The sequence below is a fragment of the Panthera pardus genome, unplaced genomic scaffold (genome assembly GCF_024362965.1).
Source record: "Panthera pardus isolate Hobbes unplaced genomic scaffold, ASM2436296v1 HiC_scaffold_22, whole genome shotgun sequence".
In the NCBI taxonomy this organism is placed as follows: Eukaryota; Metazoa; Chordata; class Mammalia; order Carnivora; family Felidae; genus Panthera; species Panthera pardus.
In genome coordinates this window covers 60,982,702-61,008,620 of record NW_026526788.1, presented here as the reverse complement: position 1 = coordinate 61,008,620, position 25,919 = coordinate 60,982,702, and the positions used below count along the sequence as shown (strand labels likewise).

The 25,919-nt window shown below is 50.1% G+C and overlaps 1 protein-coding gene across 2 annotated transcripts; it reads left to right on the top strand.

The window, feature by feature from the left end:
• Positions 1-18,562: 18,562 nt before the first annotated feature.
• CALHM3 (calcium homeostasis modulator 3) lies at positions 18,563-25,690 on the top strand. 2 transcript variants are annotated; one of them, XM_019459320.2, is made up of 4 exons: positions 18,563-18,666; positions 19,568-19,987; positions 21,531-21,786; positions 24,667-25,690. In XM_019459320.2, exons 2-4 carry the CDS (start codon positions 19,701-19,703, stop codon positions 25,165-25,167), a joined length of 1,044 nt encoding a protein of 347 aa, XP_019314865.1. In that variant the 5' UTR covers positions 18,563-18,666; positions 19,568-19,700; the 3' UTR covers positions 25,168-25,690. The 2 variants fall into 2 exon arrangements, with proteins under 2 accessions (XP_019314865.1, XP_053766145.1); XM_053910170.1 differs by lacking the exon at positions 18,563-18,666 and having other exon boundaries at positions 19,486-19,987.
• Positions 25,691-25,919: the final 229 nt, after the last annotated feature.

Below are 25,919 nucleotides of genomic sequence, written 5' to 3'. Positions count from 1 at the left end.
GAGGGCCCTGCTGGGGCTGCGGCCGGGGGCGGGCGGGCCGCCGCTCTCCTCCCTCTCTCGGGGCCGCGGCGTCCTCGGCTGGTCCTGCCCGCCGCGGGGGTCCTCGCGCCAGCCGGCTACCTGCCCGCCATTCCCCGCGGCGGGGACGGGGACCGCGGGCGGGCCCCTGGGCCGGGGCCGGCGGCGCCCGGGGCTCCCCTCTTCCTCCGGCTGGCGCTCGGGTTCCGGCTGGTGGTGGGCGGCGCGGAGGCTCCGGCGCGCTCCCCCGGGGCCATAGAGTCAGGGCTCCCGGCGAGGGAGGTCGGCGGCTCGGTGGCAGGCTCGGTCCCCGCCCGCGGGGACGGCCGCTGCGGCGACGTGCGTGGCGCCCTCCCGCCCGCGGGTCCGCATGGAGCGGGGCTCTGTGGAGCGCGGGGCGTGCTGGGCGCTCCCGCCCCCGCCGGCTCCCTCCCGCGACCGCCGCCCCCGCCCCTCGCCCGCAGCCGTCGCCAGGATTCCCTGGCTCCGGTTGTTATGGTGACAGCTGCGCCGGTGAATGAGCGTCTTAGTGACACGCGCGCGCCCGCGCAGCCAGATGTGGCCCCGGGGCGCGCCGCGTTCCCGCTGCCACAAGTTGTCCGCGGCGCCGGGGCCCGGCCCGGGTCCGGGTGAGCTAGCAGGCGGATGGGCGGGAGTGGGGCGCCGGGAGACGGACTCATTCCCCGCACGGGCAGTGGAACCAGGTCTTGAAAACAGAGAAACAGTGCAGCAAGAAGGTTGAGCTCCCTGGGGGCCAGGCGCGGGGCGAGTTAGCTCTACAGTCTCCCTGGAGCCAGGAACAGGGCCCGGCGCACAGTAAAAGCTCAAGAAAACAAACCAAAAAAAATGGGGTTTTTTGATGAGTGAATGGATGATGGAATAAATGAGGTGAGATGAGAAACCCCTGCACTTGACCCTCCGCCCTCAGTTACATCCGAGGTGCACGGGCAAGGGCTCAGAACAAAAACCCCTACACACATCGCACTGGGGGCCGTTGGACGAATACAGAGCCAACCTAGGAGGCGGGGTTGCTGGCCAAGCTGGGAAAACAGATCTCAGGGACAAACCATCAGACAAACCACCAACTCTGAACTGAGTGGTTCTGTCAGCTCTAAGAGGTGGGGGGAGCCAGCCTCTGTGGCCCTTAGCAAAGAAGGCTCCCTGGGGGAAGGGGCTTCAGCAAGTTGTCTGTTCACCTGACCCCAGTCGATGGGCGTAGAAGATGAGCCAAGGTCCCTCAGACAGAGAATCTGCCTTCCTGCTCCTCTAGGTCACCTCTAGCTCTCTGCCTGGCTTCAGCAACTTTGATCCAGAATCCAGTGAGGGTGTAGGCTGGCAACAGGCATCTCATCCATCCTCTCACAGAAGGTTCTTCCCTCAGGTCTCATGTGACGGCTCCTTATTATTCAGGCACAGTTCATGTGTCACCTCCTGACCATACCATACCCCAGCCCCTAGGAGAGTGCCTGGCACATGACAGACTATCAAAAACTACTCGTGGAATGGGTGAATCGGCCTGCCTGCCAGCAGAACTCCACTAAGATCCCTGGAGTGAAGCTCTTTATGCCCCTCCCCTGCCCCCTGCCCCCCACCCCACTGCAGCCATCACATCCATAAATGTCTGGGACTCCAGGCGAGCTAGAAATATCCGTGACAGCTGCTCTCTGGGGTCTGGAGGGAAAGACAGCCCCCACCCCCGCCTCCAGCTTCTGAGATGCCCAGGATCACGTGCCCAAGCCAGCTGCAGAATAGACATGGAGGTCAGGGGTGCTGTCTTATTTATGGACATATCTTCCCAAGGCTCACTCCCAACCAATGACTCATGCATCAGAAATCCATGCGCCCTGAATGGCAGCACACTCACACATTTGCGTACACACCTCTGCACTCTCCCGCACGCTCATTTCTACACAAGTGCACACATAGTCTCACACATATTCATATACCCCCTGAAGTCTGCTGCAATGAGGTCACTGTGAACCGCTGCTGGCCGCGGAATAAATCTGAAGGCTCCGTATAGACCAGACTAATTCTTCTGGAGTGTGTGTGAAGTGCAAGGCTCTTGGTAGGATTTGCAGAGGGTGGCTGCAGGGAGGCTAGGCCTGTCCTAGAGTCCCACCCCTCCCTTCCCCAGGGAGGAGGAGCTGATGCCTGGGCCTGGGGGTGGGGGTGGGGCATGGAGGCCCCAAAGGTAGAGGGCAGCAGGGATGCCAAGACCCCACACGGTCTGAACCTGGGGCTGTGGGCAAAGCAGGGGAGAGACAGAGAAGATCAAAGGGAAGAGGAAATGAGGGCCAGAGACTGGTGCCCATCAGAGCCCAGGGGCAGCAACAGGCTCTGCAGGGATCCCAGGGAGCCCCACAGGAAGGTGAGAGGGATCAGGGACCAACGCAGGGGACTGAGAGCAGGATGGAAATCTCCCCTGACCCAAGAAGGCTGAGGAGATAATGGAATATCAGCAGAGCCAGGAGAGGATGAGGCAAGCGAGGCGTCCCTGGCATAAAAGGCAAGGAGGCGCTCGCGGCTGTCAGGGTCGTGCAGTGCCAGCCCAGCACTTGCTCCAGCCTGAGAGTGAGTGCCTCTGAAATCTTGCATCCTAAGCCACCTCCCTAGCGTAGCCCTAGCCCTTCCGGGGAGCTCTGTACTGTGGGAAGGGACACCACGGTCAAGTGCCAACTGGGTGCAAGTGTCTGGCCAGGCAGGGACCTAGAGAAAGCAGGTGGGACCCCGTGGGACCCAGAGAAGCTGAGAGTGACCCCTCTGAGGGGTCCTGTGTCTCAGAAACCCTTTTCTGGTAAGGGCTGTGTTTAGACGCAGCTCAGAGGATCAAAAAAGTCCAGCAGCCTCCTGCCCACTGGACATTGGGCAGAATCCCTGAGGCCTCCAGGCCATTCTTCACCAAGGCAGCTGCCAGGAGGCAGGGAGGTAGCCTGTGTGGCCCCAAGGGTCCTTCCTAGCCCCGTCCTGGAAGAGAGGAAGAAGAAGGATCCCGCCAGGGAGACAAGGCTGGATGAAATCACTGTCTTGATGGTTTCAATGGAAGCTATTAATACCCATGAGGTGGGGATCCAGAACCAGTCACCGTGGCAACCCCATCTCCCCGGTAGTGTAGACTCTGAAGGCGGTGCCCGGGGGGATGGGTGTTAGACATACGTGTTTGCCTGTGTGTGCTTGTGTGTGCATATGTGGCTCTCCACACTGATAAATAATAAAATATTTGACCGAGAAGAATAAATTCCTTCCCTGAGAACCTGTAAGCTAAGCGCACAACCAGCCACAGGGAGGGTCCCCACCCGGCAAGCAAGAGTGGGGTTCATCTAGGCCAAGCTGGGCTCCACGAAACTTGAGACCACCCAAGCCAATACATGATACCTCTCTCCCTGTCAAGAAACTAACCTTAAAAGTAGAAAAAGTCGGGGCGCCTGGGTGGCTCAGTCGGTTAAGCGTCCGACTGCGGCTCAGGTCATGATCTCCCGGTTCGTGAGTTCGAGCCCCGCGTCGGGCTCTGTGCTGACAGCTCAGAGCCTGGAGCCTGCTTTGGATTCTGTGTCTCCCTCTTTTCTCTCTGCCCCTCCCCCCCGCTCACGCTCTGTCTCTCAAAAATAAATAAGTGTTAAAAAAAGAAAAAGCCACAACCATCCCTAGGCTGGGGGAGAGGGCCCCCCTGTCATCCCCCAAGGCCCAGTCCCTAGTTATCGGGCGATCAGAAAACCTGTACAGGGTTGTCCCGCCTGGACTGCAGGAGGTGGCTAGACATGTTAGAGGGGGAGATCCCTGACTGCCTGACACATAATAGATACCCAATAAATGTTTATTCAGTGAATCTGTGAATAAATAAATCAGTGAATTCACCTATCAGCAGAGCTACTTAGTCAACCAAAGACACCTGCTCCGACCAGCCCACCTGGCCCGTTCCCTTGTCAGCAGTACCTTTCGCACAAAGTTTTCACTGAGGCCGCGCCTTCCCTCCGAGGGATGAGAGTCTGTTCTGCCCCATGGAATGAGTACCATAATGTCCAGGTGCTTTGGAATTCAGCGCCTCTCATTGCCCCAGTGACCATTTATTGAGCACTACCTGTATACCTGGCACTGTGTGAGGTGCAGTTTCCCTGCCAGCCCCACGGGGGAGCCTCTCCCGTGCTTTTGTGTATTCCGGTTTCCTACCTCCCAGGGCTAAGGCTAGGGCCGAGCACACAGTAGGTCTCAACATTGTCAAGATACCAGTTTTTCCTGACTTGATCTATAGAGTCAATGCATCCCAATCAAAATCCCAGCAATTTATTTTGTGGATATCGACAAGCTGATTCTAAAGTGTGTGTCAAGAGGCAGAAGACCTGACATAACCAACACAATAATGAAGAACAAGGTTGAAGGACTGATGCTACCCAATTTCAAGATTTATATAAAGCCACAGTCATCAAGACAGTGTGCGACTGGTGAAAGAATAAACAGATGGGTCAATGCAACAGAATAGAGAGCCCAGAAATAAACCCACGGAGAGATAGTCAACTGACCTTTGACAAGAAGCAAGGGCAATATAATGGAGCAAAGGTAGTCTTTTCAACAAATGACACATGAACAACTGGACATCCACATGCATAAAAAGAAATGAATCTAGACACAGACTTCGCACCCTTCACAAAAATTGACTCAAAATGGACCAGAGACCTACACAGAAAATGCAAAACTATAAAACTCCTAGAGGATGATATAGGAGAAGATCTAGATGGCCTTGGGTTGGGTTGTGACTTGTTAGATACATGAGTCATGAAAGAGAATTCGTAAGCTAGAATTCATTAGAATTAGGTTTTTCTGTTCTGCAAAAGACACTGTCAAAAGAATAAAAAGACAAACCACAAAGACTGGGAGAAAATATTTGCAAAAGTTTTTAAGTTTTATTTGTTTAAGTCATCTCTACACCCAGTGTGGGGTTTGAACTCATGACCCTGAGATTAAGAGTCACATGCTCTTTTGACTGGGCCAGTCAGGTGCCCGCTGCAAAAGACATATCTGATAAAAGAACGTTACCCAAAATATATGAAAAACTCTTAAAACTCAACAATAAGAAAACAAACAACCTGGTTTTTAAAATGAGCCAAAGATAGGGGCACCTGGTTGGCTCAGTCGGTTAAGTGGCCAACTTTGGCTCGTGCAATGATCTCGCAGATCAGGAGTTCAAGCCCTACGTCGGGCCCTGTGCTGACATCTCAGAGCCTGGAGTCTGCTTCAGATTCTGTGTGTGTGTGTCTCTCTCTGCCCCTCCTGGCTCGTGCTCTGTCTGTCTCTGTCTCTCTCTCTCAAACAAACAAATAAATAAATAAACATTAAAAATAAAACAAAATAGGAGCACCTGGGTGGCTCAGTCAGTTAAGTGGCCGACTCTGGCTCAGGTCATGATCTCACAGCACATGAGTTCGAGCCCTACATCGAGCTTCGGATTCTGGAGCCTGCTTCGGATTCTGTGTCTCCCTCTCTCTCTGCCCCTCTCCTGCTCATGCTCTCTCTCTCTCTCTCTCTCTCTCTCTCTCTCTCTCTCTCTCTCTCTCCTTCAAAAATAAACATTGAAAAAATTTTTTAAATAAAAGAAAAAGTGCCAAAGATGTTAACAGATCCCTCACCAAAGAAGATATACAAATAGCAAATAAGCATATGAAAAGATACTCCATATGTATGTCATCAGGTAAATGCAAATCAAAACAACAAAGAGATTGCACACACTTATTATAATGGCCCAAATCCAGAACCCTGGCTGCACCAAATGTTGGTGAGGATACGGAGCCGTAGGAATGCTCATTCATTGCTAGTGGGAATACAAAATGGTACAGACACTTTGGAAGACAATTTAGTGATTTCTTAAAAAACTAAATGTTCTCTTACCGTCCAACCCAGCAATTACACTCCCTGACACTTACCCAAAGGAGTGGAAAACGTACGTCCACACCAAAACCTGCCCAAAGATGTTTATAGCAGCTTTATTCATAATGCCGAAACTTGGAAGCAACCAAGATGTCCTTGGGCAGGTGAGTGGATAAACAAAAACTGTGGTACATCCAGACAACAGAATATTACTTGGTGCTAAAAAGGAATGAGCTATCAAGCCGTGAAAGACACGGGGGAAACTTAAACGTATATTACTAAGTGAAAAAAATATGAAAAGGCTACTTACTGTATGATTCTAACTATATGGAATTCTGGAAAAGGAAAAACGCTGAAGACAGTAAAGAGATTAGTGGTTGCCAAAGGTTAGGGGGAGGGAAGGATGAACAGAGCACAAAAGAAACCATGAAACTACTCTGTATGCTAATGTAGTGGTGGATACATGTCATTACACACTTGTCTAAACCCCGTAGAATGTACAACACCAACAGTGAACCCTCATATAAACCAGACTCTGGGTTACAATATGTCAGTGCAGGTTCATTGATTATAACAAATGTACCACCTTGGTGGGGGATATTGATGATGAGGGAGGCTACCCATGTGTGGGTGTATATGGGAAATCTTTGTATTTTCCATTCAAGTTTGCTGTGAACCTAAAACTGCTCTAAAAAATAAAGTCGACTTTCTATTAAAACACTTTTTTTTAATATTTATTTTTGAGAGAGAGACAGAGCATGAGCTGGGGAAGGGCAGAGAGAGAGGGAGACACAGAGACTGAAGCAGGTTCCAGGCTCTGAACTGTCAGCACAGAGTCTGACGTAGGGCTTGAACTCGTGAACCAGGAGATCCTGACCTGGGCCGAAGTCTGCCGCTTAACCACCTGAGCCACCCAGGAACTCCTAAAGTCCATTTTTTAAAAGGGTCATCTTACCTTCCTCCTATGGCACACACACATTAGACTAATGATTCTCAAACTTAGCATGCATCAGAATCATATACAGGCAGAGGGGCAGGGAGAGAGGAGAACATGGCTGACAAAATGCATATTCCCAGGCCTTGCCTCAAGAGATTATGGGAAAGCAGGGTAGGAGGTGGCTGGGCAGCGAGGGGGAGCCCCAGCCCCTTTCTCTGCTCCACAGACAGACTTGCCATCTGGGAGATAGCCCCTAGGTCCATGGTCAATTGTAAGATCTTCATAAACCCCCAAACTTTTATCCTTGGAGCTCAAGCGTATCAGGTCAAACATACTAAAATATACTACATCCCACATTAAACATAATTTTCTTACCTTAAACATTTTGAGAGGATTTATGTAAATTTGGTTTTTGGAATCATTGGACTACAAGGAACTCATTGAATTTACAATTGGTTTTATTTCTAAGCAATCATGCATGTGTTGGATTTCTTGCCAAGCGAGAAAAACCTACAATTGTCTTTAAACATAATGAAATCTTTATGAGTACTCATTTAATGATTAATGAAGTTGACACAACATTAAATTTTGTAGGCAGGTAAGTAAATATTTATTAATTTTGATTTTGAAATTTTTTGATCATAATTTGGAGCCAATAATGTTTTGTTTTCCCCCCAGTCTTAAGCAGACCCTTAGAAAACTCATAGGCCCAAGTATTGAGACTATCATGCCCATGGATAAAATCCAGGACTGAGGTCAAGCACTCCGAAGGTTGCATCTAAAAGGAGAGTGGAGGGAATCCTGGGTGGCTCAGTCGGTTGAGCACCCAACTCTTGATTTCGGCTCAGGTCATGATCTCACAGTTCGTGAGATTGAGCCCCACATTGGGCTGTGTGCTGACAGCGTGGAGCCTCCTTGGAATTCTCTCTTTCCCTCTCTCTCTCTGCCCCTCTCCTGCTCGCATGCACCTGCATGCACATGTGTTCTCTCTCTCTCTCAAATAAATAAACATTAAAATAAAATTAAATTAAAGTTAAATAAAAGGACAGTGGAGGCCCCTGCTACGCACAGGAAGGAAAAATACCCAACACCAGAAAGAAGACCACAAGTATCCCTGTCTAGGAAACTTGTGTAGTGACTTCAAAGGAGTCCAGCACCCCTCTTGAACCATCCCAGGACTACTGGCTCACTAATAGTGACAGGTGGTATTTATGGAGCACTCAGTCAATATGTACCGGGTCATGGTCTAAGCAATTCATCTGTATCAATTATTTAAGCCTGGGCCCACTCCTGTAAGGTAGGGACTATTACTATTATTATTTTATTTTCACCATTTCCATTTTATAAACGAAAACCCCCAGGCGTAAGGAAACTAAGACACTTGCCTAGGAGCTGATAAATGAAATGCTGAGGTACAGCCCTCCAGTGGTCTGAACCCAAATCTCTGCGATATTGTGCCTGCCCCAGAACGGGATTCCCCCAAGTGCCCAGCCTCAGAAAAACACCTGTTGCAGAGAAGGTGTCCTCACTGAGTTCCTGAGCCTCAAAACTCCTGAGGGACCCAGAAGTCTCCCAGGCGCTCTGACTCAGCTCTCTGGAAGTTAGCCAGGGAGCGCTCAGCCACTAATGAACATGAAATAGATTGAAAATAACTAAACTGAAAAAAATGTTTTTAATGTTCAAAGTAGTGATAATACCCCAGAGCATCCCTTTTCTCTCATAGATGTTTTAAATGACGATTTCTTGCCAGGAAAGCCCTTCTAAGAATGTTACAAAGACCAGAGAATCATAAAGGCAAAGTATGATAAATATGACTATGTAAACCCTTAAAACTCCTTTATGGCTAAAACAAAAAAATAGTCAGGAGGCACGTGTCCAATAAGCCAATAGTCTTCACTTCAAATGTCCTTCACCCCTGGACCAGGAATAGGAAACACACGTCTCTCCACTATGGTTGGCGGTGTAACATCTCTGTCCTGTCCACCTGTCCCAAGGGAGGTGTGGAGGCACTAACTTGTTCCCACCCTCCCCCAAAGACGCATGGGTGGGTGGGTGGGGGGGGCTCTCTGCACAATGAGGAAAGTTTTCTCTCAGCAGAGTGAACAGTGACCGTGTCCCCATTTCTCCCTGCCCCTCTCAATCTCTCAACAGCCACCACTAGGTGGCGCCAGAACTCCATTGGAATCCCCGTTCTCACTGGCAAATATTTCCAGGCGGGGGGGTAACCCTCAAGTCAATCCAAAATGGTTTAAATATTTACAGGTTGCTCTTTTTCTCTCTCAAAACAAAAAGGGATTTTTCTTTTGGTGGGGAGGAATACATGTCCTTATCGCTTCCATGACCTGCTTCATTGTGAAGAAAATATATCAGTGAGGAAATTAGCCCTACTCTTTAGCCACTGACGTTCTACCCTCTGGGTGTATTCGCTTCATGAAGGCCACTTTCTTATCTTTCGTCTTGTGACTGGACCTCCAGAGGAGACCTCCCCATCGCAGTTAGCTGGACCAAAGAAGGTCAAACCTACCAAAAAAGATTCTCTTCCGGGACCGAGGAACAATCTCCCCAAACTCAAGCCAAGTGGAGGTCCTCTTCAGAGTGCTCCAGTTCACACTGAGATGCCGCCCTGGCATCTGGTACCTGATGTGGGCACCTGTGTGTGCCCAGCACCAGCACAGCACCATCATGCCCAGTGAACAGCTGCCGCCATGTGGCTGAAGCTTGAGGGTGTGTGGCCTATAATAACGGGGGGCTTCCTAGCTTGGTTCTCTGAGCACCTGATCACCCTCTCAGCTGGGATTTGCCACTCCCCCAGCCCAGCCATCTTCCCACAAACACCTCTACATCTACTCAACCACGATGGGCAATCTCAGAAATCCCAGGAGCTTGTGCAGGCAGGCAACGGGGGAAAGGGGCCCTGGAGCCACTCTGGCTTTGGTATTTATTGCATAGAAGTGGAATTCAGAAGATCCACCCGGATGGGTTCCCCTGGCCTCAGATCAAACGACCTGTGTTTGTCCCCAAGTCTCTGCCTTTGGCCCAACGTCTAGCGTCTAGCGTCATCTCGTGTCGGATGCTCCCCCTGGCAGGATTTCCATGCCAGGAAACCAGCCCCCCTCAGCAGAAGCTAGAAACAACTTCATGTCAGTTTGGTTAGAAAAATCCATGTTCACAGCTTGTTAGTCATGCGAAAAAAGAGGTGAAAATAATACTACGGAACCAGGCTTCTCTCTTTCTTCTTCTGAAAAAAGGAATTAGAAATGTATTATGAGGGGCTCCTGAGTGGCTCAGTCGGTTGAGTTCCGACTCTTGATTTCGGCTCAGGTCATGATCGGGTCATAGGACTGAGCCTCGTGTTGGGCTCCATGTTGAGCATGGAGCCTGCTTAAGTTTCTCTCTCTCTCTCGCTCTCTCTCTCTCTCTCTCCCTCTCCCTCTTTGCCCCTCTCCCCTGATTGTGCGCCTATGCATGCACGCGCGCACACACACACTCTCTCTCTCTCTTTCAGATAAATAAATAAGAACAAATGTAGATTTAAAAAAAAAAAGAAAGAAAGAAATGTTTTGTGAACCAAGGAAATTGTTCCACATTCTGCAACCAGCGGGATGAAGACCAAAAATTTAAGTGTAGAAGAATGCTAATGTTTGAACTAGAATATTTTATTCTGTGTAAGTCACATATTTTAATCCTATTTTTTTAAATAACATTTCTCAATTTATATATGGAAACATATTTTTTAATTCCATAAATCCACCGTCTGGATAGCCTCTTTTTTTTTTCTTTTTTTGTTAGATCAAAAGCAGGCTTATTTTATTTACACACAGAAAAACCTATTTACAACTCCAGGTGTGGATATGTACCTAGCAATACAGGAGACATTTGCTTCCACGTAGGCACTATATAAATTAAGATCATAAATATGAGAGGTAAGCCCCCCACTGAGGGCACAAAACAGCCTCTTACTGACCTTTAAAAACAATTTTTTTAATGTTTATTTAGAGAGAGTGCACGTGCATGCCGTGAGCGTGCACATGACCCCACGCATGAGCGGGGATGGGGCAGAGAGAGGGAGACACAGAATCCAAAGCAGGCTCCAGGCTCTGGGCTGTCGGCACAGAGCCCGATGCGGGGCTCAAACTCGCAGACTGCAAGATCATGATCAGAGCTGAAGTCGGATGTTTACCGGACTGAGCCACCCAGGAGCCCCTGATCTTTTAAAAATAAAATTCATATGTATGCATTGAAAATCAACAGCACAGAGAGGTATAAAATGGAAAAAAAAAAATCCCCTTTCCCCCACCACCCAATAACTGTCCATATCTCATGTATCCTTCCAGCAAAAAGGGTACACAATACCAGACACACCTGGGTGGCTCAGTCGGGTAAGTGCCCAACTTCAGCTCAGGTCATGATCTCACAGCTGGTGAGTTCAAGGCCCGCATCAGGCTCTGTGCTAACAGCTCAGAGCCCGGAACCTGCTTCAGATTCTGTGTGTGTCTCTCTCTCTGACCCTCCCCCACTTGTACTCTGTCTCTCTCTCAAAAAAATAAACATTAAAAACTTTTTTAAAAAAGAAAAGTGTACACAATACCAAAACTTTTACATATTTATATTATTTTTACTTAGAAGAGGTTATACTATGGACAATATACTAAACTGTGGTTTTTTAACCTACCGTACGATCTATGAAAGGTCTTTTCATATGAACACACGTAGATTTGCTTCATTCTTCTAATAGCTGCATAAATACCATTTTATGGCTGTGACATAATTTACTAAAACAGTCCCCTGTTGATGCAATTTTGGTTGTTTCCAGTTTTATTGCCATTCAAAACAAAGTTACAATGAATATCCTGTTCGTTTATCTTGGCTATTTCTACTTTACCTTGGCAAATCTATCCATAGGGCAAATTCAGACCAGTGTAACTGTTAGGTCCAAGGGCATGTATATTTAAATTTTGCTTTAACTATGTTGCCAAATTGTCATAGAAAAACCCTAAAAACTTGTACTCTAGTTATCAGTGTATGAAAGCAGCCGTTTTCCGAAGTCCTCACTGACATCAGATAGTATCAACCTTTTGGTTTCCAACTACGTGGCAAGTTTAAAAAGGTACCTGGTTGTTTAGATTGCATTTACTTATATGTGAGAATGAGAATCTTTGCAGGATTGTGGCCACTTGTTTTCCTTTTTCTGTGAATAACCCATTGACATCGTTTGCTCATTTTCCCATAGGATTGTTCATCTCTTTTTCTGATTTATATGATCCCTCTGCAAATTAAGGAGCATAGGCCTTTGTGTGGCTTGTGTTTGGCAAATGCCTTTTTTCAGTTTGATATTTTTCCTGTGTTTGTTGGTATTTTGCCCACAGGAGTTGAGGCCTCCATTAACGCTCTTTTCCTTCGTATCTACTAAATTCTGTGCTCTGTTCGCAAAGGGTGCGCCTGGCCTCTACTAATGAATACATTTGCCTACATTTTCTTGTAGAATTGTTACGATTTTAGTTTTTATGTTGACGTTTTTGAGCCATGTGGAACTGATTTTGGTATAAAGAATGAGATGGGAATTCGGTTTGAGATTTTCTCAAATGGTCGGCCAGCTCTTCCAATGTCTTTTGTCAGATGCCCCCCCGCCCTCCCGACCCTTGAAGAGCCACGTGGCTCCATGTGGTCCCCAGAGTGGAGCCCGCGTAAATGCCACGTGGCTTTCCCCCAGGTCCGCCAGAGACACACCAGAAGGTCCCGTCAGCAGGATCCCGCAGAGGCCTCCGTCACCAGGGTGGGGGAGAAGCCGGGCTCCCGGAGATGGAAAGGACACCGCTGCTGTGCTAGACATGAGGGAACAATGGTCTCCTGTCCCGAGAGATGAGTGGGACACGCATCCAGTGTCTTCCTCATGAAGGAGAAAGAGAAAGAGAAACCTCAGGGGAGAGTGTACTCACTATAGAAAGAAGAAACAGAGGGGCGCCTGTATTTCTGAAGACACACATTGATCCACACATGCTGCCCATGCATGCCACTCACACGTGTGTATACACACGCACCCACAAGCACACGTGCACCCTGACACATTCGTACGCACGTGCGCGCACACTCACACTCCAGATATGCCCAGTGTCTCTGATAAGGGCACCCAGACTTCAAGAACCCTCTCAGTCACAGGAACTACAAGAGTGGTAAAGTCAATGTTTCTCAAATGATATCCAGATTCCTGTTAAAGGACAAAAAAATCTGGGAACCCCCCCCAAGATGTATCTGTAAGATCTTAATACAAGAAAAAGCAGGCAAGAAAGAGACCAAGACTTGTTCTATAAAGATCTCCCAATTGCAAAGTAACACATGTTTAAAACTGCTAGGGGCAGCTGGGTGGCTCAGTCGGTTGAACTTCTGACTTCAGCTCAGGTCATGATCTCGCGGTCGGTGAGTTCGAGCCCTGCGTCGGGCTCTGTGCTGACTGCTCAGAGGCTGGAGCCTGTTTCAGATTCTGTGTCTCCCTCTCTCTCTGACCCTCCCCCATTCATGCTCTGTCTCTCTCTGTCTCAAAAATAAATAAACGTTAAAAAAAATTAAAACTGCTAAAAAGACCTAAGCCATCATTAAAATGAAAATGTGAATTGAAAAAATTTTCCCAGAATTAAAAGACCCAGAAGAACAGAGTCATAGACCCCTGGAGTGGTGTAGGGGTTTAAAAGAAAGGCTGGCGCTCTGGAAAACAGTGTGGAGTTTCCTCAAAAAATTAAAAATAGACCTGCCCTATGACCCAGCAATAGCACTGCTAGGAATTTACCCAAGGGATACAGGAGTACTGATGCATAGGGGCACTTGTACCCCAATGTTTATAGCAGCACTCTCAACAATAGCCAAATTGTGGAAAGAGCCTAAATGTCCATCAACTGATGAATGGATAAAAAAATTGTGGTTTATATACACAATGGAGTACTATGTGGCAATGAGAAAGAATGAAATATGGCCCTTTGTAGCAACATAGATGGAACTGGAGAGTGTTATGCTAAGTGAAATAAGCCATACAGAGAAAGACAGATACCATATGGTTTCACTCTTATGTGGATCCTGAGAAACTTAACAGAAACCCATGGGGGAGAGGAAGGAAGAAAAAAAAAAGAGGTTAGAGTGGGAGAGAGCCAAAGCATAAGAGACTCTTAAAAACTGAGAACAAACTGAGGGTTGATGGGGGGTGGGAGGGAGGGCAGGGTGGGTGATAGTTTTGAGGAGGGCACCTTTTGGGATGAGCACTGGGTGTTGTATGGAAACCAATTTGACAATAAACTTCATATATTGAAAAAAAAGAAAAAATAAAAAAATAAATTAAAATAAATTAAAAAATTAAAAAATAAAAGAAAGGCTGGGTTGGGGCACCTGGGTGGCTCAGTACATTGAGCATCCGACTCTTGGTTTTGGCTCAACTCATGATCCCAGAGCTGTGGGATCAAGCCGCACGTCAGGCTCTGTGCTGAATGTGGAGTCTGCTTGAGATTCTGTCTGTCTGTCTGTCTGTCTCCCTCTGCCCCTCTCCCCTGCTCGTGCTCTCCCTCTAAAGTAAAAATACCAAAAATATTTTTAAAAAGAAAAAAGGAGGAAAAGCTGAGTGAAGGCATTATCATGCAGGTCTACAGGTTTTTTTCAAAATGTTTTGTTTATTTATTTATTTAGAGACGGAAAGAGCGAGCAAGGGCTGAGGAGGGGCAGAGAGAGGCAGAGAGAGAAGGAGGAGAGAGAATCCCAAGTAGGCTCTGCACTGTCAGCACAGAGCCTGATGCGGGGCTCGAACTCACAAACTGTGAGATTGTGACCTGAGCTGAATCAAGAGTCAGTCACTTAACCAACTGAGCCACCGAGGGGCCCCTATGGAGTAAAGTAAGTCTCTCTCCAATTCTTCCCTATATTTCTGCCTCTCCTGTTTCAGCAGACCCAGGCTCCCAGCCACAAAATGGGATTCACTCACCCTTTTCCCTTGTTCTGAATACCCTTTGAGTATTTCCAATGAAAACAGTTCATGATTTTTATTGGGAAATTTCTAAAATCATTATTATGAAAGTAGATATTTAGAAAATGCAGAATTTTTAAAACGCAAAGTCACACTCATACCCGGGGAGATAATATCTCTTTAAGTTGTGGTGAGCTGACTCGGGAGCTCTGTCTCCCCTCTCAGGTCAGATCTGTGAACAGGTTGGCCTGGGGGAGACCTTGTCCCGGTTTCTTGCAGTGTTCTCCCAGAAGGATTGTTTGATCTTTTCCGGAGAGCCCCTAGGTTACAGGGGGCTGGGGGCCCTCAGGGTGAGCAGCCCAGCAGGTGGTTAGAGTTGGAAGGTACAGAAGGAGATCCCTGCTTCCTTCTTGGCTCTGTCCCCACCAGGCTGTGTGACCTCTGACAGACAACCAGCCTCTCCAGGACCCGCACCCACCTGAAGAATGTGGCGGGGGTGGTTCTCAGCTACATTAGGAGCCCGGGAGAATGAACCAGGCTAGACCAATGGAATAGGATGGAGACCCCAGAATTGGACTCACAAACGTATGGCCAACTAATCTTTGACAAAGCAGGAATGAGTATCCAATGGAAAAAAGACAGTCTCTTTAACACATGGTGCTGGGAGAACTGGACAGCGACATGCAGAAGAATGAAACTAGACCACTTTCTTACACCATTCACAAAAATAAACTCAAAATGGATGAAGGACCTGAATGTGAGACAGGAAGCCATCAAAACCCTAGAGGAGAAAGCAGGAAAAAAACCTCTGACCTCAGCTGCAGCAATTTCTTACTTGACATATCTCCAAAGGCAAGGGAATTAAAAGCAAAAATGAACTATTGGGACCTCATGAAGATAAAAAGCTTCTGCGCTGCAAAGAAAACAGTCAACAAAACTAACAGGCAACCAACAGAATGGGAAAAGATATTTGCAAATGACATATCAGACAAAGGGCTAGTATCCAAAATCTATAAAGAACTCTCCAAATTCCACATCCAAAAAACCCAAATAATCCAGTGAAGAAGTGGGCATAAGACACAAATAGACACTTCTCTAAAGAAGACATCCAGATGGCCAACAGACACATGAAAAGATGCTCAACGTCACTCCTCATCAGGGAAATACAAATCAAAACCACACTGAGATACCACCTCACGCCGGTCAGAGTGGCAAAAATGAACAAATCAGGAGACTATAGATGCTGGCGAGGATGTGGAGAAACGGGAACCCTCTTGCACTGTTGGGGGAATGCAAACTGGTGCAGCCGCTCTGGAAAACAGTGTGGAGGTTCCTCAAAAAATTAAAAATAGACCTACCCTATGACCCAGCAATAGCACTGCTAGGAATTTACCCAAGGGATACAGGAGTGCTGATGCATAGGGGCACTTGTACCCCAATGTTTATAGCAGCACTCTCAACAATAGCCAAATTACGGAAAGAGCCTAAATGTCCATCAGCTGACAAATGGTTAAAGAAGATGTGGTTTATATATACAATGGAATACGTGGCAATGAGAAAGAATGAAATCTCGCCATTTGCAGCTATGTGGACAAAACTGGAGGGTATTACGCTAAGTGAAATGTCAGGCAGAGAAAGCAGATACCATATGTTTTCACTCATATGTGGCTCTTGAGAAACTTAACAGAAGACCATGGGGGAGGGAGGGGGGAAAAAGTTACAGAGAGGGAGGGTGGCAAACCATAAGAGACTCTTAAATACTGAGAACTGAGGGTTGATGGGAGGTGGGGGAGAGGGGAAAGCGGGTGATGGGCACTGAGGAGGGCACCTGCTGGGATGAGCACTGGGTGTCGTGTGGAAACCAATCTGACAAACCAATTAAATTATATTTAATATAAAAAAAGAAGTTTCGCACTCAGGGTCACACTTGCATGCTCGTGATGGCCCTCCCACCTCCTCCAGCTCCCTCCCCATTTTCCCTCCCACAGGTAATCCTGTCTCATAGGACCCAGACTAACACACTCATTATGTAAAATACAAATAATAAATGAGACCCAGCTTTCTGTCTGTTGCTACCTCATCAGAGATACAGACCGCACAGATGGTTATGAAACTTGCAGGACACATTTGGGACGGTCTGGCTTAAAATTTATTTTGCAGGTCCGGGGGTCCCTCAAACAGTCGGGCCCTTATCCTTCAGGGAACTGAAGGCAAGACACAGCGGCAGACCCATGGGACGAGTGTCAAGAGAAGAGACAGAGAGAGATGTGCCTCCGAGCGAGCGAGCGGGCGGAGGCCTGAGCTGCCCGTACTGGCACTCCCAAGGGAGGAGCGGCCCCCAGTAGTGGATTCACAGTGGTCGCTGGTTGTCCCAAGGAATTCCAGGCAGCCCAGCTGTCACGTGTCCGTGTGGGCCCTGCAACAAGTCTGGAAGGACATGCGCCGACGCAGGGACAAGGAGTCTCTCTGGGGGTTGCCGTGATGGGGACACGTTCATGTTCCGTAATTTTTAATGCTTCAGAACGCTGTGATTAATCAGGAAAAAAAAAAGGAGTTTTTTCTCGAAGTTATTAGAGACTATAGAAACAAGGGTGGTGGGGTGCCTGGGTGGCTCAGTCAGTTAAATGGCTGACTTTAGCTCAGGTCACGATCTCGTGGTGCATGAGTTCGAGCCCTGCATCGGGCTCTGCACTGAGTGTGGAGCTTGCTGGGGATTCTCTTTCTTCCTCCCTCTCTCTGTCCCTTCCCCACTTGCGCTGTCCCTCTCTCTCAAATAAATAAACTTAAAAAAAATAAAAGAAAAAGAAACAAGGGTGGTGAGTGCGGCTGCAGTACTTGGGGTGAGCGCCATGGAGACAGGAGGGTTAGGCTGGGTCTCTGAGGAAGGATACAGAAAGACACTAACCTCACGTGCCCTACGGGGTTGGCGTAAAGTTGCATTCATGACCATGAGGACCCTGGGTCTGAGGAAAGGACAACAAAGCTGATGTATGAACTTGACTAAGGCCATCACTTGGAGCCCAGGGGGAACCACTGGTCCAGGCTGGACAGAGCAGGGCACAGTGGGATCAGGACCAACCAGTCCCTAAGGTTTTTCTTTATCTCAGAAGTCACCCTGGGCTGAGTGAGGAAGCCAGAGAGACGAAGATTGAGGAGAAGCCTGAGTAGCTGGGGTCTGGCCACCTCACCCACCCTGGCCCAGGCTCCATGCCCAAGGACCACTGATCTGGGACCCCAGGAACAGACCCATGGGCTCCTCTGACAGCCTCGCTCCTCTCCCCAAGCTGGGCTGCCAATGTCAGAAGTGGGGGTCAGTAGGACAGCTACAGGGTGGACAGCAGGCAAGGAGAAGGGAAAGATAGAAAGAAGAGGCAGCAACAGTGAGAGACAGAGACAGAAAGACCCCCAGAAAGACACAGAGGGACACAAAGAGTCACACACACACACACACACACACACACACACACACACATACACTATGGTAGAATCAGAGAGAGACAGAGACAGAATGAGAGACAGAGAAAGAAAGGGAGAGAGACAGAGATTAGGGCAGGACCCACATTCTACTCATTGGCTTCCTAGGAGCAAACAGGGAGGCAGGTGCAGGCCAAGTGGCCGGCAGAGACGACAGAGCCTGAGATGAAATGAGAGCTTCTGGGCATCACTATCCCAGAGAACAAACACTTGCTGTCACTGGCTATGCACGCAGCACCGTGCTAGACGCTGCAGAGAACCAGCTGTAGTCCAGATCCCTGCCCTGATTGGGAGATCCACACCCCACCCCTGAGGAAGATCAATAACAGGCCGAGGCAGCCGTTCAGGGGCCAGAGGGGAGGTAGAGGCTCCCACAGGGCTGAGGTCACCAGGGGCGGGGCTTGGTGACCGGGCTGTGTCTGAGCTGCCTCTTGAAGAGCAGGTGGGAGGAAGGGGCAAGTGTGTTGGGTGGGGAGGATGTGGAGGTAGGAAGGCACGTCTGGGTACAATTAGGAGGGCCTTGAATGCCAAGCTAAGGAAGCTGAGGGAGCCCCTGGTCACACTTGAGCAGGTGAGTGATGTAGGAGAAGCTGTGCTTTAGAGATACCTGGGCCGGTCGGGTGCCAGACCTGGGGACAGTGGAATAAAATGGAAAAGAAGGTGGCAGGCATCCACTGACTCCTCCAGTCCCCTCTCATGACACCTCCTGTCTGATGCCACAGTCCAGCAACCCCACACTGCTGGGCCACACCAGGCTGCTTCTCACCTCCATGCCTTTGCCCATACGGGACCCTCTGCCAGGAAGGCCTTCCCCTTCCACAAGCCCTAACCCAGCAAACGTTAAAACACGGTTTGGGCTCTTCTCAAGGGTCTTCTCTTCCAGTCAGTCTTCAGGCAGGGTGAGGTGCCCCCTGGCTCCTCCCAGAGTGAAAGCCAACATGAAATCTACCTGGACTCAGCGGAGCCCAATCGTGTTTTTGACTAAGTCCGGAAAATATAATTGGCCTCATCGGCACTGTTGCCTTACCACGCCCAGAATTTGCCTGTCCCCCACACAAAGCCCCACCAGCTGTCAGGCTTAGTATCCAAACCCTGAAGAGAGGAAGGAATGGGCTGGGGAGGGTGGAGTGACAGGCGGGGAACATTTGCCTAAGGGTGCTTTGAGCTGGCAGTGACTTCCCTCCAGAGTGGAGGGGAGTGGCACTGGGGCACAGCCGGGACTGGAGCTGGGGGGGTGGCGCTTTGCGGAGAGAGCCTGCGACTGCCTCACATCTTTGGCGTCTTTGGAGGGACACCAGAGGCTGGGCTGGGGGCTGAACGTCACCCCCTCCTTGTCCCCTCAGGCCTTTGGAAGAGAAGACCCTCCTCTGCACCTCAGGCTTGCCCCTAGAGTGGCCTGGGTTTGGCCAGGAAGGTGGCCGAAGCCTCGCTGCTACCCCCCGACCCACGGCTGCCCACCATCCCCAGGCCAGAGCCATGGAAAAGTTCCGTGTGCTCTTCCAGCACTTCCAGTCCAGCTCAGAGTCAGTGATGAATGGCATCTGCCTGCTGCTGGCCGCGGTCACCGTCAAGCTGTACTCCTCCTTCGACTTCAATTGCCCCTGCCTGGCACGCTACAATGCCCTCTATGGCCTGGGCCTGCTGCTGACACCCCCACTTGCCCTTTTCCTCTGTGGCCTCCTTGCCAACCGGCAGTCCGTGGTGATGGTTGAGGAGTGGTGCCGGCCCGTGGGGCACCGGAGGAAGGACCCTGGCATCATCAGGTACGGTCCCACACCACCCAGCTACCCCTGGGCACGGTCAGGGGTCTCCCCACTCAGACGCTACCGGTGACTCCCCAAGCCTGATGATCCTCCTGGCTCCCCAACCCACCCCCAAGCAGGGAAACATCAACCCACAGAGACTCACTAGCCAGTTTCCGGTGTGGAAACGGATGTTTCCGTTCCTGTCATTTGTCGCCCTTCTACGGCCAGTGCAGGATTCCTAAGAATTGCCCAGGTCACGTCTGTTCTCTGGCCACGAGTTACAACTCCGCACATACGTGAAGGGCCATCTCGTGACACGCACAGCCAGTGCTCACATGTGGTAGGAGGCGTGACCGGCTGCAAGGCTGCATTCCGTCTCCTGTAAGTCCTCTGGGGGCAAGGACCTCACCTGTTATACCGCGGTGTCCTCAAAGCCTCACACCTGCTTGGTGCCGTATATCGAAACCCGTCAATGGAAGTCCGTAACAAGTCCTCAGTTCTACCTTCTGACCACACCGCCCCCAGAAAACGCCAGAGCCACCCTTATCTACGATGTATTTATAATTCCCTGCTGGGTAGGCCATGCCCACATATACACAGCCCAGCACATGTCATTTCATGCTTTGTATACAGTCCAAGTCAGAGACAGCACCTGCCTGCTGTGCACAGGGGCCCCTGCTTCGGGGTGCCTGGGGATCCGTGCTCCCGGTGATTCTGCCACGCGGGGAGGGTCATACGCATAGCTGTGCCCTTTGCCTTTTCCTCCAGGACCCAGTGAATACAGCTCCACTGGGCTCTTGTCCTGTGACCCACACGCAACCTCCCGAAGGGCAGAAGGGCAGAAGAGACCCTTTGGGGACAGTGAGAGGGTGGGCTTCTGGACCTGGAGGGAGGTGTGCGAGGCGCTGCCTCTGGAAGCGTTATTGGGTAGGGCTGTCTTACTTTAGACTCCCCCACAAAAGCAGCTCTGGGGAGAGTGTGGTAATGAGTGGGCAACTGGGGTCATTCCTTCTGGGGACCTTCTGAGAACACGGGTAGAACACACCTCAGAATTGTCCCGCTGAGAGTCTAGGTCTTTACCCACCAGGCCTGTCCCTGTGGCTTGAAGGTTGGTTGGGGTTGTTAACTCTCCTGGCTTTCAGCTTTCCGCTCTGGAAGCAGAGACTCCTCCGAAGCCCTTCGGCAGAGCCTGGAAGGTAGTCGAGATCAGACACCAGAGGAAAGGAACTACTCACTAAAGATGTTAGTGCCTCCGGCAAGGGCAGGGCACCAACAGAGCCTGCTACAAGGCCTAGAGTAGGAGGCATAAGAGCTTCCCAGCGTTCCAGTCCCAGGACTGCTGGTCGGGACTTTCCTGACCTCCCGGGGCCCCAGCCCTCCTTCCTCCCTGCCCTCTGCTGCTGGGACCTCTGCAGGGGGAGCTGCAGCCATTTCTTTGATGTAACCTCAGCTGGCATTTCCCAGCCCTCCTGGGAAGTCCATCCTGGCATCTCTCCTGTAGCCTTCCTGCTGCAGCTGAGTTCCAGCTGCCTTTGCGACCCCTCCCTTCCTCTGTCCCTAGGTATATGTGCTCCTCTGTGCTGCAGCGAGCGCTGGCTGCCCCCCTTGTCTGGATCCTCCTGGCCCTCCTCGACGGGAAGTGCTTCGTGTGTGCCTTCAGCAGCTCCGTGGACCCCGAAAAGTTTCTGGACTTTGCCAACATGACCCCCAGCCAGGTGCAGCTTTTCCTGGCCAAGGTGCCCTGCAAGGAGGATGAGCTGGTCAGGGACAGCCCCGCGAGAAAGGCAGTGTCTCGCTACCTACGATGCCTGTCACAGGTAATTCGGGTGGTTCTCTCCCAGCCCCAGAAAATATCCCGCATTGGTTAGGAGGGCTGTGGGGTGAGGAGGTACAAATGGTTTCCTGTGGCCCCTCCCCACTGCTAGAAACACAACTAAGGAGCAGGTGGTCCCCAGAAGGATTAGGAGCGTGATCCACATACAGGACACTGTTGGGCCTTAAGAAGTGGGCACTTTGCCTTCAATGCCAACTCACCCCAGGGCAGACACCAGGTTCCCATACCCTCCAGGAGTCAGCTAGTTCCATCCCCAGGAGTCTAGATGACAGGAAAGCACTGGAGATACACTGCTCCGCCCTGCCCCACCCCCACCCCACACACACATTCTTCCCACCCCTCAGAAATAATACTAATCACCATTTATTGAGCACTTATGTGTCAGGCACCGTGTTAAGTATGTCATGTGCATTAGTTCACTTAATTCTCAGAACAACCCTATGAGGCGGGTGCAATCCTTATCATCCCGTTTCACAGATGAGGAAACTAAGCTTCTGGGAGTTTAGTTCACAGGTCCAAGCCGCACGGCTCCTAAGAGGCAGGGCAGGGATCTGAAGTGTCGTCACACCTCTGAACCACCTCCCTGCAATGCAGGCCCTCCCCCAGATGCCTGGTTCCCCACACTGGCACCCACTCCTTCACCCTGGAGGCAGACCCCAGTCCCACACCTAGCCCAGACTCCAGATTCCACCACCACCTCTCCCAGAGCCCCAGTTGGGCTGTGTTCCCCCCAAAAGCGTTTACACGAACCCACGACATACAACGCATCACTGGGGCTACAGGGAATAAAAACACAAACAAGCCCTTTGTGAGAACCAAGGCAGACTCATGGCAAATGCAGGTCAATGCATGATGGAGAGGGGACCAGTACTCAGGACACATTTGATCCAGGGTCAGACTCTACCTTGGCCACATTACTCCCCCTCTGGGTCTCAGTCTCCCCTATAGTTGATTCAGTCCCCTCCACGTGGATGGGCCCTGAAGGCTTAAATTCTCTGGGCTCTTGCTAGTTCACAGGAAAGAGTGTAGAACTTGCAATCAGACCAGGGTTTGAGTCCTGACTCAGATGTAGGCTATCAGGCACATTAAATGTTCCTTGTGTGTAAAACACTCACACGACTATTTTAAACTGGTAGGTGGAAGGGAGGATCCTGAGAGAGGTCAAATAAGAGAGCTGTGTAAACCACATCCACAAATGATAAGGACTCAAATATGTCTTTGTGGCTTAGAGGAGTGATTTCTCTGCCTGTCCCAGGAGCACACAGTTTCTCTGTGTGTCTTAAGTGAGGCCTTGGAGAGACTAAAGCTTTCGGCGGGCAGAGAGGAGGGAGAGGTGCCAGGCCAGTGTGGGATCCAGACTCAAGGAACTCTTCAAATTTTCCTCACACTTGTCCTAGAACACTGCTCCCTGTTCATATCCTATATAAATTTACTCATCCTTCACATCTCAGCCTCAATCTCACTATTCCCTAAGCCCTCAAGTTCAGGTTGGGTTTCCCTCCTCTGTATTCCCATGACCTCCTATACATCCCAGAACATGGCATTCAGCCAATCTATCACCAATTTCATTGTTTCCTCCACAAGTGTGCATTCTATGAGAGCAAAGACTGGGTCCCCAGTGCCTCTCCCAAAATATAGGATGGATGGCTGCATAGATGCGATGGATAAGCATGTGTGAGGACTGATGAAGGACTGGATCAAAAAACAAAAGGATGATGGATGGATGGATGGATGGATGGATGGATAGGTGGGTGGATGGATGGATGGTGGATGGAAGGATGGTGGGTTGATGGATGGATGGTGGGTGGGTGGGTGGATGGATGGATGGATGGTGGATGGAAGGATGGTGGGTTGATGGATGGATGGTGGGTGGGTGGGTGGATGGATGGATGGTGGGTGGGTGGATGGATGGGTGGTGGGTGAATGGATGGATTGATGGGAATGTAAGGGAGGCAAAATTTTGCCTCCACCCATCTTAGGTTTTCAACTGACACTCTATCAAAAGACAAATTAACAGAAGGAAAACACAATTTATTAATCTGTGCAGTGCACATCACGTGGAGGAAACCTAAAACAAAGAAAGAGTAACTCAAAGTGGTGGCTTAGAACTTCAACTTATCTAGCATCTTCAACAAAGAGCAGTACCTTTGTAGAGCAATGGCAGGACAAAGGAGAGCCACGTTAGTCTCCAAGGGCAGAAACTGTGGGAAAGTAAACACATGAGGAAACTAATGGAGTAAGGTTTGTTGGCAGATTCCTCTGGTGCTGTCTCCGGGCTGATAAGAGTTGTCTCCCAGTAAAAGGAGAATGTATTTCCTGCCTTTAGGCAGAAAAGAGAAGGGTCGAGAGAACTGTTCCTATGTTGCTGCTTCTTAATTGTCTTCGTTCAAGATACTTTTTGTGTCAAAGAGGCATATGTTGGGGTGACATATTCTGGCTTCCTTCCAGAGGAACGTTTGGAGGATGAACCGTGGGAGGGTGGATAGACAAACGGAAGAAAGGATGAGAGTACGGGAACATGAATGGATGGGCAGGAGGACGTATGACGCACAGATGGAAGGACAGTTGCAAGGATGGCTGGATGGGAAGCTGACAGGTACATAGCCAAGTAAGAGATCGATGACTGGATGGATGGGTAGAGAAATAGTTGGACAGACGGATGGATGCAAGAATGAGATCGAATGAAAGCGAGGACGGGTGGAGGTGGTTGGAAGGACGGATGACTAAATGGGAACACGCACAGATTTGGGGAGAGATGGGGGGTAAGTAAAGGGAGAGACTTTGGAACACCCTTGCCACACTGTATAGCACCTGGCCTCTCTTCGCCCAACCTGGTGCCCCTCCCCTCGCCCCTCCCCTCCAGGCCATCGGCTGGAGTATCACCCTGCTGCTGATCATCCTGGCTTTCCTGGGCCGCTGCCTGAGGCCCTGCTTCGACCAGACGGTCTTCCTGCAGCGCAGATACTGGAGCAACTACGTGGACCTGGAGCAGAAGCTCTTCGACGAGACGTGCTGTGAGCATGCGCGGGACTTCGCGCACCGCTGCGTGCTGCACTTCTTTGCCAACATGCAGAGCGAGATGCGGGCACGGGGGCTGCGCCGGGACACCGCGGACAGGGACCCCGAGCCCCCCGAGACTCCCGGGCCCCACGATGGCCTGGATGGCGGCGGAAGCGGGAAGGCCCACCTGCGTGCCGTTTGCAGCCGGGAGCAGGTGGACCGCCTCCTGAGCACCTGGTACTCCAGCAAACCGCCACTCGACCTCCTGGCATCCCCTGGGATCTGGGGGGGGAGGGGAGGGCTCAACCACCGCGCCCTCACGGTGGCCCCAGGCACCAGGCTGTCCCAGCACACCGGCGTGTAGGGACCCCAGCAGTGTCCCCTCGTGAAGTGCCCGCACTGAAAACAGTCTGGGGGATTTCCAGGCGGTGCTGACCCCAAGCAGGGCAACCTAACCCTTGCTGGCCTCCTTCCCCCAAACAGCCCAATCTCTGGCCTAGTTTCAGGGTGTGGCCTCCCATGTGCTCCAAAGCAGTGTTCACAAACTTCAGTGAGCTCACTGTTCACCTGGGCTCTTGTTAAATGCAGATTCTGATTCAGTGCATCCAGAGCTGGGTCTGAGATTGCATTTCTATCTTGCTGCCAGGCCACACTGACACGTGTGAACTAGCGAGAGCCTAATAGAGCTAAGTAGCAAGAGTCTAAATAGATCTGCCATGAATTCTGGGTCCTAGATGTCCAGATCCTAAATTTAAAAATAATAATAACATTGGGGCGACTGGGTGGCTCAGTCAGTTAAGCGTCTGACTTTAGCTCAGGTCATGATCTCACGGTTAGTGAGTTCGAGCCCTGCATCAGACCCTGCTTCAGATTCTGTGTCTCCCTCTCTCTCTGCCCCTCCCCTGCTTGTTCTCTATCTCTCTCTCAAAAATGAATAAGCATTAAAAGATAATAATAATAATATAATAACATCTAACATGCTTAAATGGTACTACATGGCAGGCGTTGTTCTTACATATACAGCTCATTTAATACTCATGATAACCTAATGAAGTAGGAAGATTATTAGCCCCATTTTAGAGGAGCAAACTGAGGCCTAAAGAGGTTGAGTTGCCT

Coding starts and splice junctions, on each gene's coding strand:
- CALHM3 (XM_019459320.2), top strand. CDS start 19,701: ATGGAAAAGTTCCGTGTGCTCTTCCAGCACTTCCAGTCCAGCTCAGAG. Junction 19,988..21,530: donor AAGGACCCTGGCATCATCAG/GTACGGTCCCAC, acceptor CTCTGTCCCTAG/GTATATGTGCTCCTCTGTGC. Junction 21,787..24,666: donor ACCTACGATGCCTGTCACAG/GTAATTCGGGTG, acceptor CCTCCCCTCCAG/GCCATCGGCTGGAGTATCAC.